The sequence below is a fragment of the Spermophilus citellus genome (assembly GCF_964194105.1).
Source record: "Spermophilus citellus genome assembly, chromosome: 6".
Taxonomy (NCBI): domain Eukaryota; kingdom Metazoa; phylum Chordata; class Mammalia; order Rodentia; family Sciuridae; genus Spermophilus; species Spermophilus citellus.
The window spans coordinates 135,109,531-135,121,915 of record NC_138187.1 but is presented as its reverse complement, the minus strand read 5'-3'; the positions used below and the strand labels follow the sequence as shown (position 1 = coordinate 135,121,915).

At 51.7% G+C, this 12,385-nt stretch overlaps 1 protein-coding gene across 6 annotated transcripts in view; it reads left to right on the top strand.

The window, feature by feature from the left end:
* The window catches only part of IGFN1 (immunoglobulin like and fibronectin type III domain containing 1), a 45,775-nt gene that overhangs the window by 20,785 nt on the left and 12,605 nt on the right, over nt 1-12,385 (top strand). For 5 of the 6 annotated variants that reach the window (XM_081300235.1, XM_081300236.1, XM_081300234.1 and 2 more), the window contains 7 exons: nt 436-480; nt 662-707; nt 1,280-1,457; nt 3,069-3,182; nt 4,562-4,730; nt 5,640-5,912; nt 7,131-12,188. In XM_081300235.1, the coding sequence (XP_081156361.1) occupies nt 436-480; nt 662-707; nt 1,280-1,457; nt 3,069-3,182; nt 4,562-4,730; nt 5,640-5,912; nt 7,131-12,188 (5,883 nt within the window). The remainder of the gene's footprint in view (nt 1-435; nt 481-661; nt 708-1,279; nt 1,458-3,068; nt 3,183-4,561; nt 4,731-5,639; nt 5,913-7,130; nt 12,189-12,385) is intronic. The other variant, XM_081300237.1, reaches the window with a different exon arrangement.

Sequence of the window (12,385 nt, the reverse complement as noted above, 5' to 3'; positions counted from 1 at the left end):
ATGAAGAGGCTAATGGATGACTATGGAGCAGTGTCTGACATTTGGCTATTGGGCCCATACCTTGAAATGGCAACTCTCAGACACGAACACCAGCTGACCCTTTAGATGCCCAGTTTACTGTTGTTGTCTGTGGTCACTTCACTCATTTATGCCACCTCCTTGACCATGTGGACATGTGAGCAAGCTTCCCTGCCTGAGGAAGTACTCAGGCAGGCCTTCCCAGGTCAGGTTAAGGTTCTGGGTTCAAAGCTCATGCAAGATGGATCTCCACCTGCTCCATGCCTCAAGCTGGGATGTTGCTATGCTTTAGAGGACAGCAGGGTGTTGGTGGTCAGGGCTTTTGGACTGAGCAGTTTATTAGGAAGACCATAAATGTGTCTTGCCTTTCTCTGCCTGTCTACATCGATGCCCTCCATTTCTCCCTGGATGGTCCAGTTGGCTTTCGGAAGAACCGGAAAAGGCAAAAGGAACCACAGGAGGGTAGGTGGATTTGATAGAAATCGTCTTGGAGGCTCAAATCCCCACGCACACCTGTGGGTTATCACCAATCCCCAGGAGAGCCTCTTCTAAAAGCTTGGTTGTCAGCCCTGGACCACATAGACAAGCCTAGTCCCTTGGCCTCTCACCTGGGAGTGGAGTCTCATCCTTTCTACTTTTATAGACCTCAGGAAGGAGTTGATGGACTTCCGGAACATGCTGAAAAAGAGGTGGGTCTGGGCCTGCCCAGGGGGATTCAGAAGCTCCCATGGTACCCACCCCCTTCTCCCTTCTATCACAAGCTGGGCTCAGCCTCTGCCTGCACCTTCAGCAGGCAGCTAGACTGCTGCTACCAGTGAGAGGCTAGAAAGAGCACTGCACTGGAAATTCTGGGTATAGCTTGGTCCTTGCCTACATCCTTGAGTTAGTCATCTCTCCTCGCTGGGTCCTAGCCTCCTCACTTGCAAAATGGGGTAGCTTACTAAAACTATAATTTTCTAAAATGTTTACAGCAAAAGAATGATTCTACCCCACCCTGACCCCACCCAATGACATCTTACTCAGAAATCAACAATACAAGTAGTTAGAAGCTGAGTTTCTCTGAAAGCTAGAGCTACTGAGTGTAGCTCAGCCCTTCTGGGTCCTTCTAGCCCAGACAGCAATCAGTCTCAGAGATTTGAATCCCTTTGCTGTTTCCTCAAGTGCACGTAGGGAAGCTTCTCTGGACCTCTCTGAGTGCCAGGACCAGGTGGTCAACACCCAGGGCTCCTCCAACCTCTGACCTGCTGGCTCTGCTCCCCAGGGCCCCTCCTCCAGCTCCAGAAAAAAAGATGGAGACTGAGCAGGTGTGGCAGCTGCTGATGACAGCAGACCGGAAGGACTACGAGAAGATCTGCATGAAGTATGGCATCGTTGACTTCCGGGGCATGCTGCGCAAACTGCAGGAGATGAAGAAAGAGCGGGAGGACAAGATGGCCCAGGTACCCTCACCCTGCCCCACTCTACACAGATAGAGCACAGGGGCCTAGAGGGGCCTCACGCCTGGAATTGGGCTTGGAGGTGGGCCTTGGGAAACCCAATATTATCAAGGGCCTGCCTCCATCTGGTTCCCAATAAAGTATCCTGCTAAGGACCCGAGCTCCAAGCTGGTACCCAGGCTGTAAAATCCAATACTTGCTAAACTGGAGTTTTGAAAAAGTGGGGCCCTCTGTGACTTGGTGTCCTCATGGGAATCATAGTTATAACTACTGTCAAGGGCACAGCTCAGCTCTGCCATGGCAGTGGCATAGGTTGCTGAGAGACCAAAGAAAACACCCAGAGGCAGTATAGGGGGCATAAGGCTTCCTTGAGAAATGCTTATGAGGGAAGGTCCAGTACTATAGGCTGACAGAGAGCACCGCCATCCTTCAGGGTGCTTCTCCAAGCAGTGTCCCCTCCCCCTCATGATGTTTTGTCCAGTGGCAGCCTGCTGGACAAGTGACACCTATTCTTTCCACAATGTCCTCAGTCACCACTGAGGACACAGGTACAGTGTGTACACTGTACACATTCTGTACACACTGTTTCCACAATGTACCAGTCACCACTGAGAGGCGGGGTTTATATATTAGGCTGCAGAAAAAGTGACATTATCAGCTTGAACTTGCTTACTTTGCTTGTATGACCAGAATTATAAGGAGCACCTGTCCTGGTGTACATGCAAGAGGTAGTTTTCTACAGATAACAAAAACTTCCCCTAATTCCCAGCGTACACGAGAGAGAGTCAGTGTCCTAGTTTATCTAGCATTCCTGGCCCAAGCCTGCTCTTTCTTCCCTTGACTTGACCAGGTTAGGGCATTTCAGGGATATGGTATCTTACTGTCCTCTTTTTCTTTAAGGATGATGTACCTACCTCATGGGGTTATTGAAAGCATGAAATAAGAGGTTGTATTTAAAGCAATTAGTCTAGTGCCTGGTGCATGGTAAAGACCTAGTGTCAGCTGTCATCATCATCACCAGACATGGGGAACCTGCCTTTTTAAAAAAGATTTCCAGGGAAGGGAATTTATCAGTTGCCATTAGCACTCTGATTCCAGCATCTTATAAACTATGTAGAAAGTTTTTTTTTTTCCTGCAGCTAACTTAACTGTAGTATATGTCTAATTTTTCTTTTGGAAGTGGAAATCAAGTACTTTTAGTTATCATGAAAATAGTATTTCATCACTTGGAAAATGGTATTTTATCACTTAAACATCCCACCTGGGACTTCAGCTTTCTCTCCTCCAAGCTTTCCCATCTGCTTTAACACAGGACTCAGCACAGAGATTTGCATGCAGCAGATGCTCAACGGATGTTGATTAGCTGGAAGAACAGATAAATGGAAAAGCCCTAGAATGTTTTTAGAGCACCTGAACACCTTGTTTGCCTTTCTGACCTGATTTCTTGGAGATTTTCCTTCCTTGAGGACTTAAGTCTCCCCACTTAAAAAATGAGCAAATGCTTTCTCAACTGGGGCATTGTGGGCCAGGGATGGAATCAGGGATTATAAGGGTTGGAAGTGCTCCGAAGATTGAGTTTGAGACATTCTCCTGATTGATTTGTCTCCCCTTTAGTACATCAATGCCATCTCCAACTTGAGACACATCAAGGTCTCCAAGGATGGGGTCGCTTCATTTGCCCTGGAGCTGGATCTCAAGGACTTTGAGAGCAAGATTTACTTGTATAAGGTGAGGCTGGAGGGCCCATGGCAGAGGAAACTGGCAGAGATGTCACAGGTCCTGGGAAGGGAAGCAATTGATCCCATGGGGCCCCTGTGGGAACAACCAGAGCACACAAGTGGTAAAACCCTCATCCCTTGGAGTTCCTGGTTAGGGTTAGGTCAAATCCTGGTGTAGACAGCCCACAGCCAGGCTCTCCACAGACACTCCTAGCTGTGTCTAATTCCACAGCAGGGGGTGAGCAGAGAGATCTGAGAGAGGGCACTCTTCTCCATCTGACCCCTGCCCCAGAGACTTGCCACATCCTTACAGGGGCTCCAAAAGAAATAACCTATCAACGCACTAGAGATTGGGGCGGAAGTGTGTGGTTTGGGGAGCATAACATTACTTCTGTAGCCAAATTCATTCCGGCTCCATCACATCACTCAGACAAGGTACATTTTATCTTCCTAGAGACTCAGTTTCCTAATTGGTGAAATGAGTGTGATACAGGGCTGTCTTATGCACAATGAAATGCCCCTCCCCCATCTCTCCCCTTCCTCCTGCCCCTCTTCCCCTGCTGCTGTGCCAGTTTGCTCTCTGGACTAGTCCATTCCTTTGCTCCAGCTGCTCCCTGTGCCTGGTCTGCTCTTCCCCAACATCTATAGGCTAACTCCCTTCCCTGCAGGGACACTTCTCTTGACCCTAACCACCTCATGTACCCCCTAATGTTCCACCCAGTATCTTTTATTTTCCTCTGTTTTTCCTAGTTCTGTTTTATTTTTCCTAACATGAATAATTACTTATTTATACTGTTTATTATTTGTATCCTTCAGGATTTTAGCACTCTGAGGGCAGAAATCTTTTTTTTTTTTTTTTAATTGATGTGTCCCAAACATCATTGTGTGCTTGGCACACAATGGGCATCTGTTAAGTGCTATTATTAATATTCAGCAAATAGCAAATCTATGGAAGGCTTAGTAAAAGGAGGTGTATGTATGTAAATTACTTGGTTTTATAGAGCCTTAAAGATGTTCCTTAATGTTCCCCTTGATGAATGGAGGCATTCCCTGCCCTGGGGCCCCAAGTCTGCCTGAATGCCTCCCCTGCTAACCATGGGGCTGTTTTGGTAGTAACTCTCCTCCCAGCTTGAGCTGGGTCAGCAGTCTAGTGCCTCTGCATCCTCTTGTCAATCTCCCTTCTGTGGTAAGGAGTGTAGCATTCCTAGCCTGGTATTCCCATCTGCTTGTTTAATGCCCTCCAGGCCCATCATGCCCTTTATAGCTTCAGGACCAGGTTTTCTGTGGCCTGGGCCAGAAGGAGAAAACTGCTAGTTGTAGCCGAGTGGAGCAGGAGGTTCTGGGGACCTACTGAGTCCCTGAACCACCCCCTTCCTTTTCTGGTGGCAGGATGGTGAGATGATCCCCTATGGCTTTGACAACCAGACCAAGCACTGTCTGCGGCGGCTGGGGAAGCGCTACCAATTCCAGATCCTGGACCTGCGGCCTGAGGACGCTGGCCTTTACCAGGTCAAGGTGGAGGATGCCGTGGTCTTCTCAACAGAACTGGAGGCCAGTGGTGAGTTGTCTACACTGCAGAAATTTGAATAGGGGACATCATTTAAGAATGGGCTCCATTTCAGGGCCCTTGGTGAGGGGATAGATGTGACAGGGCCTAATGCAAAGACAATTGGGGAGTGGGATGCAGAGTCAGGTACCTAAATGATGATGCTCAGCCTTGGTCCATGCTGTCCTCTGTTGGTACTGAGCTGGCTCTACCAAGTTACAGTCATGGACACAGAACAGAAGTGTCATGCCCCTAACTACAAACCTTCTACCACAGTTGATTATTTTCAGATTACACCCAAACTGATTTCACATCCTCTTGCCATAACTTTACTTCAGTGGGATGCATGTCCTCATCTCTCACAATTCCCTAGCAAGAATCTCCACCTGGGGTAGGTGCCCTTGTGTCCTACATAGATCTCTTCCTTTCCTGCTTCCCATACCCCCACCCCCACAATCTGGGTGCTGCCCCACCTTCCTCATTAAACCTTGTTCCATACCTGCGAGGACTCATGTCCCTATCACTGCATAGCACCTAGCAGCTCTGGAGGGCTCTTGGAAGGACAAACAGGCCTGGGGAAGGAAGCTTTGGGTAGATAGACCATAAAGAACATGGCTGAAAAAAGGCCAAGGAAAGAGAAGGAAGTGAGGCACCACTTCTGAAAACAGCCTCAGAGGATCCCAATCTAATTATATCCCCATATTTTATGTGTGTGGAGGGCTGATTCCATGGGTAAGGAAGTGACCCATCCCAAGGTGTCACAGGAGTTTGTAGCCAAACTGGTCTGAACCTGGGTTCTGAACTCCCAGGTTTGTAGCCAAGCTGGTCTGAACTTGGGTTTCTGAACTCCCAGCCACTCTGTATCAGGTCACACCATGTCATGCTGCCAAGCTGACACTCCAACTCCTGTTTCCTCTGTAGCCATCCCCCCCAGAGTGGTGGTCCCACTGGCCGAGGCCCGCTGTGAAGAACACGGTGATGCAGTCTTTGAATGTACTCTCTCCAACCCCTGTCCCAATGCTGCCTGGCATTTCAAGCACCGGCCCCTCCGACTCAGTGACAAATATGAAGTATCTGTGTCCCCTGATGGTCTGACCCACCGGCTGGTGGTGAGAGGGGCCCGGTTCTCAGACAGGGGCCTCTATTCGCTGGATACCGGGCTCCATGCTTCTAGCGCCTGGCTGGTGGTTGAAGGTGAGTGGTCATACCTCTGTCTTTCCCTGCCTCCACCAAGGCAAGGACTCACGGTCAGGGTCAGGGCAACGGGGTTTCCTTTGGTCAGTCATTTACTTTCGAATCATTCCCTCACTCACAATAAGGAAGGGTCCTTAGAGCTCTTCTTTTTAAAAATTGATTTGCCTAAAGCAACTGTTTTAGGTCCATCCCTCACCCACCATGTCTACTAATGCCAGATGTAGTCTATCCTGTGTCTGTGTGGGCGTGCGCATGCATGCATGTTTCCCTACTGGGGATCAAACCCAGGCACATTTTACCACTGAGCTACATACATCCCCAGTCATTTTTATTTTAGGGCAGTGTCTTGCTAAGTTTGCTTGGAGCCTTACCACGTTGCTAAGACTGTCTTCAAATTTGCAATTCTTCTGCCTCAGCCTCCTGAGTTGCTGGAATTATAGGCATGTGCCACCACACTGTGGGGTACAATCTACTGCTTTATTTTTTCTTTCCCTTCTTCCTCCTCCTCCTTCACCTTTTTTTTTTTTTTTTTTTTTTTGGTGCTGGGGATGGAATCCATGGCCTCCTACACGCTTAGTGAGCACTCTGCCACTGAGCCACCCACACCCCAGCCCTCTTTAGATCCATTCTTGCTCCACTGCAATACAGTCTTCTCATGGCCATTCCTGTTCTCCTCCACGGCCTCTGTCCTACTGGCTCTCTTGGAACTACTCTGGTAACAGAGATCCAAAATGGCCCTAGGGCTCTACATAGGGCTTGAAATATTGGCCCAGGTTCAGTGTAGATAAGGAGACTCTAGGCCAGGCCAGAGAGAACTCTTATATCTCCCTTGGAACTGGAATCTGGAAAATTATAAATCGGACAGATGTAAGGCAGGGGATAGGGCAAGGGAATCTTTTAAATATCATGCAACTTCTTCTGGCAGTTTGATAAGCAAATGACTTTGGCTTATGTACTTATGTGTCAAAATCCTCCTGAAGCATGTGGGGTGGAATGTGGGTACAGGGTGGGGGAAATGGAGATGGGATTTAGCCACCAATCTCTGGAACATCTTGGCTTCCTTCTTAGATGGGCAGCTTGTTTTCTACTGGGGAAACTGAAAGTCAGGCAAAAGAGTTGGGTCAGGCAGGTGCTTTGGTCTGATTTAACAGAAGTTTTGGTCTTTCCTCTTGTCTCTCTATGGGCCCATTGACCTCCCATGTACATAATATCTCACAGAAGCTGGGAAGGATAAAGGCCTGCAGACTACAAGAGCTGACCACCAGCTGCAGACACCAGGAGCTCAAGCCTCAGATGCAGAAGACTCCAGGGACATCAGTGGCCAGGGAGGGAAGCCCAGGGAACTGGGCACCATGGGTGACTTCCTAGAAGGGGCAGGGCCTGCTTCTGGGCTCCAGCTCACAGCAGGCCCAGACAGGGATGGCCTTGGTAGGCAGGGCTACTCCTTGATGGGAGATAAAGGGACAGGTGACTCAGCCTGGGGCCTTGGACAGGACAGGAAGGGCTTTCTAGAAGCAGAGGAAGGCAGAGTCACTCTTCTCAGGGACAGTCAGCCCCATTTAGAGGGAGACTGGGGCAGAAGCTTTCCAGGGAGATCTCATCTACAGGGAGAAGGCCCAGAATCAGGGTTGTACTTCATGGAAAGACAAATTGAAGGTCATGGCAGAGATGGTGATGGGGACAGAAACTGGAGAACAGCAGGAGGCTGGGAGGCTGGGTCCACTCATTCTCAGGCTGGAGGACTGGGGAGCATCGGGGGAGGAAAGGAGCCCAGAGAGGTCAATGGCAGTCAGCTGGACATACATGGCCAAGAACAACTCTGGGACACTCATCAGGGACCTGGAACAGGAAAGAAGGCCCTGTGGGGACCCCAATCTGATCATGAGGGGTCTTGGCTAAAAGGGGAGGGAAGGGAGAAAATTTTGGCTGGAGATTACCTGGATGAGATGGAGGGAGGAGATGGTTTGAGTAGGGAAAGGGGGACAGCAGCAGCCAGGGCAGCGTGGGCTGGCAGAACTGGCCTGGGGGATGCTGGAGACAATGGGACAGGAGGCCCTGGTGCCCTAGAATTTCCTGGAGGAAGAAGTTTTAGCTCCAAGGCAGGCATGGGCCCTGAATCTTGGGGCTCCCAGGGAAGTGGAGATGCTGACCATCAGGAAGCTGGGGGCTATTGGGAGTCAGGGGAGTATCCAGGAAAGATATCCGGTGACAAGCACCCCCAAGAACCATCACTACCTGGAGGCAGAAAATCTATTCTGGGGGGCAGGAGTCCTGAGGCCAAAGCTGAGGGCTCACTATGGGAGGCAGGTGATCCAAGGCTAGGGAGGACTGGGGATGTGGGAAGGAGCTACCGAACTGGCCCTGGAGGCCCAGGAGATCTTGGAGACTGGGAAAGTAGCCAACATGAACTCCAGGGAAGGGGTGGCCAGTTCACAGATGGGGCCTTGAGCAGGGCAGGGGATGGCTCCAGAAGGTCCCAGTCTCCCCATAGCTGGACAGAAGGGCAGAAGGAAGCAGGGGACCCCAGCAGAACACAGTCTGAGGGCACAGGTTTCTGGGATGACACAGGGTCCAGTCTCAGAAAGACTGGGACCCACCTTGGACCTAAAGTAGTGGGGTCCAGTGGAGGGGAAAAGGGTATGGTTGGTGCCTGGGGAGCTGGGCCAACTGAGTCTGGTCAGGGGATAGGTGGCAGAAGCCACAGGTTACTTAGGTCTCCAGGCCTGGGTATGTCAAAGTCCGGGGGAACACAAGGAGATACAGAAGGATTAAGAGATCCCAGAGCAATAGGGCCTGAATCAGAATTCTGGAATGGATCAGGTAGCTACGGAGAAAAAGGAGCCAGAGGTGAGATGGGCTATAAGTATGGCCCAGGAGGTAGCAGGGGGGAGGAATCTAGGAATGGGGATGGCTCAGGGTATTTTAAGGGAATAGATCCTAGAAATAGGGCTGCTTATAGAGATGGCTCAGAAGTGCCAGGAGAAATGGGGTCTGCTCCTGGTGATGGTTTTAGAGTCACCTCTGGAGCGCCTGTGAGAACAGAGTCTGAGGAAGGGGGTACTTACAGGCGTGGCTCAGGGGGACCTGGGGGGATGTGGACTGGAAATAAAGATCATCGTGGTCCTACAGGATATGGGTCTGGGAGCAGTGTTGGTCTTAGGAATGGCTCAGGTGGCCCTGATGGAATGCTCATTGATGAAGACCAGAATTGGGGTACACCCCAGGGCCAGGGGAAAATAGGCTCTGCAGAAGGGTACTGTCCTGATGGTAGCTTAGGGAATCCTGGAACAGTGGGGCCTGTGGGTAGAGGTGGCCCCAAGGCCCCTGGAACAGTGCAGACTATTGGGGAGGGATATGCAGAAGCAGAACCAGGGGGGTCTGGAACAATAAGGCCTTGGGGTCAGACTAGAGATTTGGGGGGTTTCAGAGCCTCAGGGGCCCTGGGGACCTTTGGAGAAGGGAGTTTTGAAGATGGGACAGGGGGTCCAGGAGCCATGGAGCCAGGGTCTCTGAGGGCAGGGGGAAAAGAGGCTGATGGAGATAGGACTAGGTGCCTTGGTTCCAGGGCCTCTGGAACTGGAACAGGGTTTGGGGACAATACCAGGCATCCTGAGACATTAGCTTCTCATGCTGGGGCTGGTTCTAAGAGCCTATGGGCTCATGGACCTGGTGATGTGTTGGGTTATGGGGATGGGTCTAAAATTCCCAAGTCTCAGGGCATTGGGAGCAGAACAGCTTATGGAGTAGGGCCAAAGGATCTTGGTCCTAGAAGAATAGGGCCAGGGGATGAGGCAGATTTTGGAGATGGCTTAGGAGGCCTCAGAGGAATGGCAGCAGCAGATAAGGCAGGATATAGGGGTGGTGTTGGAGGTGCTGGGGATATGAGGTCAGGGGGTGAGGCAGGTTATAGCAGTGGTATTAGAGGTTCTGAGGATAAGGGGTTGGAGGGTGAAGCAGGTTTTATGGGTGGTATTGGAGGTTCTGGGGACATGGGGTCAAGAGGTGAGGCAGGTTATAGGAGTGGTATTAGAGGTTCTGGAGCTAAGGAGTTAGGGGATGAGACAGGTTATAGGAGTGTTATTGGAGGTTCTGGGGGTATGGGGTCAGGGGGTGAGGTAGGTTATAGGGGTGATATTGGGGACATGGGGTCAGGGGAAAAGACAGGTTATAGGGGTGGTATTGGAGGTCCTGGAGATATGAGGTCAGGGGGTGAGGCAGGTTATAGAAGTGGTATTAGAGGTTCTGGGTATAAGGCATTGGGGGATAAAGCAGGTAATAGGGATGATATTAGAGGTTCTGGAGATAAGGGGTCAGAGGGTGAGGCAGGTTATAGGGGTGGTATTGGAGATCCTGAGGACATGGGGTCAGGGGGTAAAGCAGGTTATAGAGGTGGTATTAGAGGTCCTGGGGATATGAGTTCAGGGGGTGAGGCAGGTTATAGGGGTGGTATTAGAGGTCCTGGGGATATGAGTTCAGGGGGTGAGGCAGGTTATAGGGGTGGTGTTGGAGGTCCTGGAGACATGGGGTCAGGGGGTAAAGCAGGTTACAGAGGTGGTATTGGAGGTTCTGGGGACATGGGGGCAGGGAGCAAGGCAGGTTGTAGGGGTGATTTGGAACATTCTGGGGATGCTTTGCCATGGAGTGAGGCAGGTTTTAGGGGAGCTGGAAGAATGGGGTCAGGGGATGAGGTTGGTTTTAGAGGAGGCTCAGGAGGATCTGGGGCAATGGGGCCTGAGGGCAAGATGCACTATGGAGAAGGTTCTGGGAAGTTTGGAACACCAGGCTCACTGATGGGAATGAGACATGATGCAGGACCCAGAGACCACAAAGCCATGGGGGAGGGGGCAGGATACGGGGTAGCATCAGAAGGTGGCACAGGCTCCTATGATGGTCCAGAAAAGGGCAGAGGAATGGGGCTTGCACATGGTGCAGGTCCTGGGATAGCTGGAATGCTGGGGACTGCAGATGATGCTGCAAACAGGGACAGCCTCGGGAGCCCAGGGATGCTGGGGTCACAGGAAGTGCCACAGACTCTTTCAGATGGAAGGGGCTCCAAGACCAGTCTTGGGGGCAATGGAACCTCAGGGATTCCTGAAGCCTCGGGGGCTGTTTGTTCCAAGGGAAAATCAAGTGTTGGAGAGTGGCAAGATGGTTCTGGGATTCCAGGGTCTCCTAGGGACAGAGGAGCTCCTAGGGGGGAGGGTGAATCTCCAGGCCAAGCAGGGGATTTGGGGGCTTTTAGGTTTCTTGATGGTAGGAAGGCAGTAGAAGGCGAGACCTGGGCGGGGACAGCTGCTCTGGAGTCTGGACGTGAACAGGACTTAAGGAAAGCAGGGTCAGGGACCATGGACAAGGGCAGAATGGCTGGCCCATGGGGAGAGGCACCCCAGGGAGGGAGGGACTCACTACCAGGAGGCAGAAGGATGGGAGCAGGTTCTGGTAGCCCAGCCTGGCAAGATCAGGAGTTTGGCCAAAGCAGCACACATGCTGGGAACCGCGTCCCAGGCTCTGTGGCCCATGGTTCTCGGCAGGAGAAAGATTCCACTTTCAGGGGAACCCATGAGGGGCCAGGGGACTCTAGAGGCAGGGAACATGCACCAGGCTACGGGGCTGCTGGTGGACGTCAAGGCCCATGGTCCCCGGAAAGCAAAGGTTCAAGCTCTAGAAGGGGCAGGTCTGGTGGTACAGAGGACTCAGGTGGCCTAGGCACAGGGAATTCCACAGAGTGGGAGGATGGTCTTGCCCCCAAACCTGGGGAGTCCAGACTGCAGGGATCCAGGAATGGCTTAGACGATTCCTTTGGCAGAAAAGGCTCTGGAGGTAGATCAGGGAGGATCCAGGGCCCAGGCTCTCAATTAGGGCAAGGACAAGGAGGAGAAAGGGGGTCTTTTGGGGAGCAGGGGTTTTTGGAGGCTGAGAATGAAAGCAGGACCCTAAAGGAGTATGAAGAATGGGAGGTAGGAGAGTCTGGCAGGTCGGGCAGGAGGCCAGGTCCCCATTGGAGCAGGTATCAGGCACAGTCTGGGGTTGAGGCAGCGAAGAGAGGGGGCACAGAGGAGGCCAGAGGCCGGAGGCAGCTACCTGGCAGTGATAATGGAGAGCACCTGGGGGAGACTCAGAGTGGAGATGTGAGCCAGGGCACCCCCAGACATCTTGGCAGCAGGAAAAGTGCCAAAGACTGCAGGTTGGACATCCTTGATGAGGGGCAGAGTGCCATGCAGAGTTCCAGGTTTGGATACAAGCCCGGCACTGGCAGTGTCTCCCCGACGGCCCGAGGTAGGTATTCCTGGCTGGGCTATTTGGGGTGGGGTGCAGCAAAGCAGAAGTGTCCTGAACACTGGGATGCCTGGGCCATTCCCATCCGTGCCAGCACCCCCATTTTCAGGAGCCTCTTGCAAATTCAGTAAACAACTACTTCCTCTTTGTGTAGACTGATTCCAGGCTGTGTGAGACTCAGAGGCCCCCTGGGTACC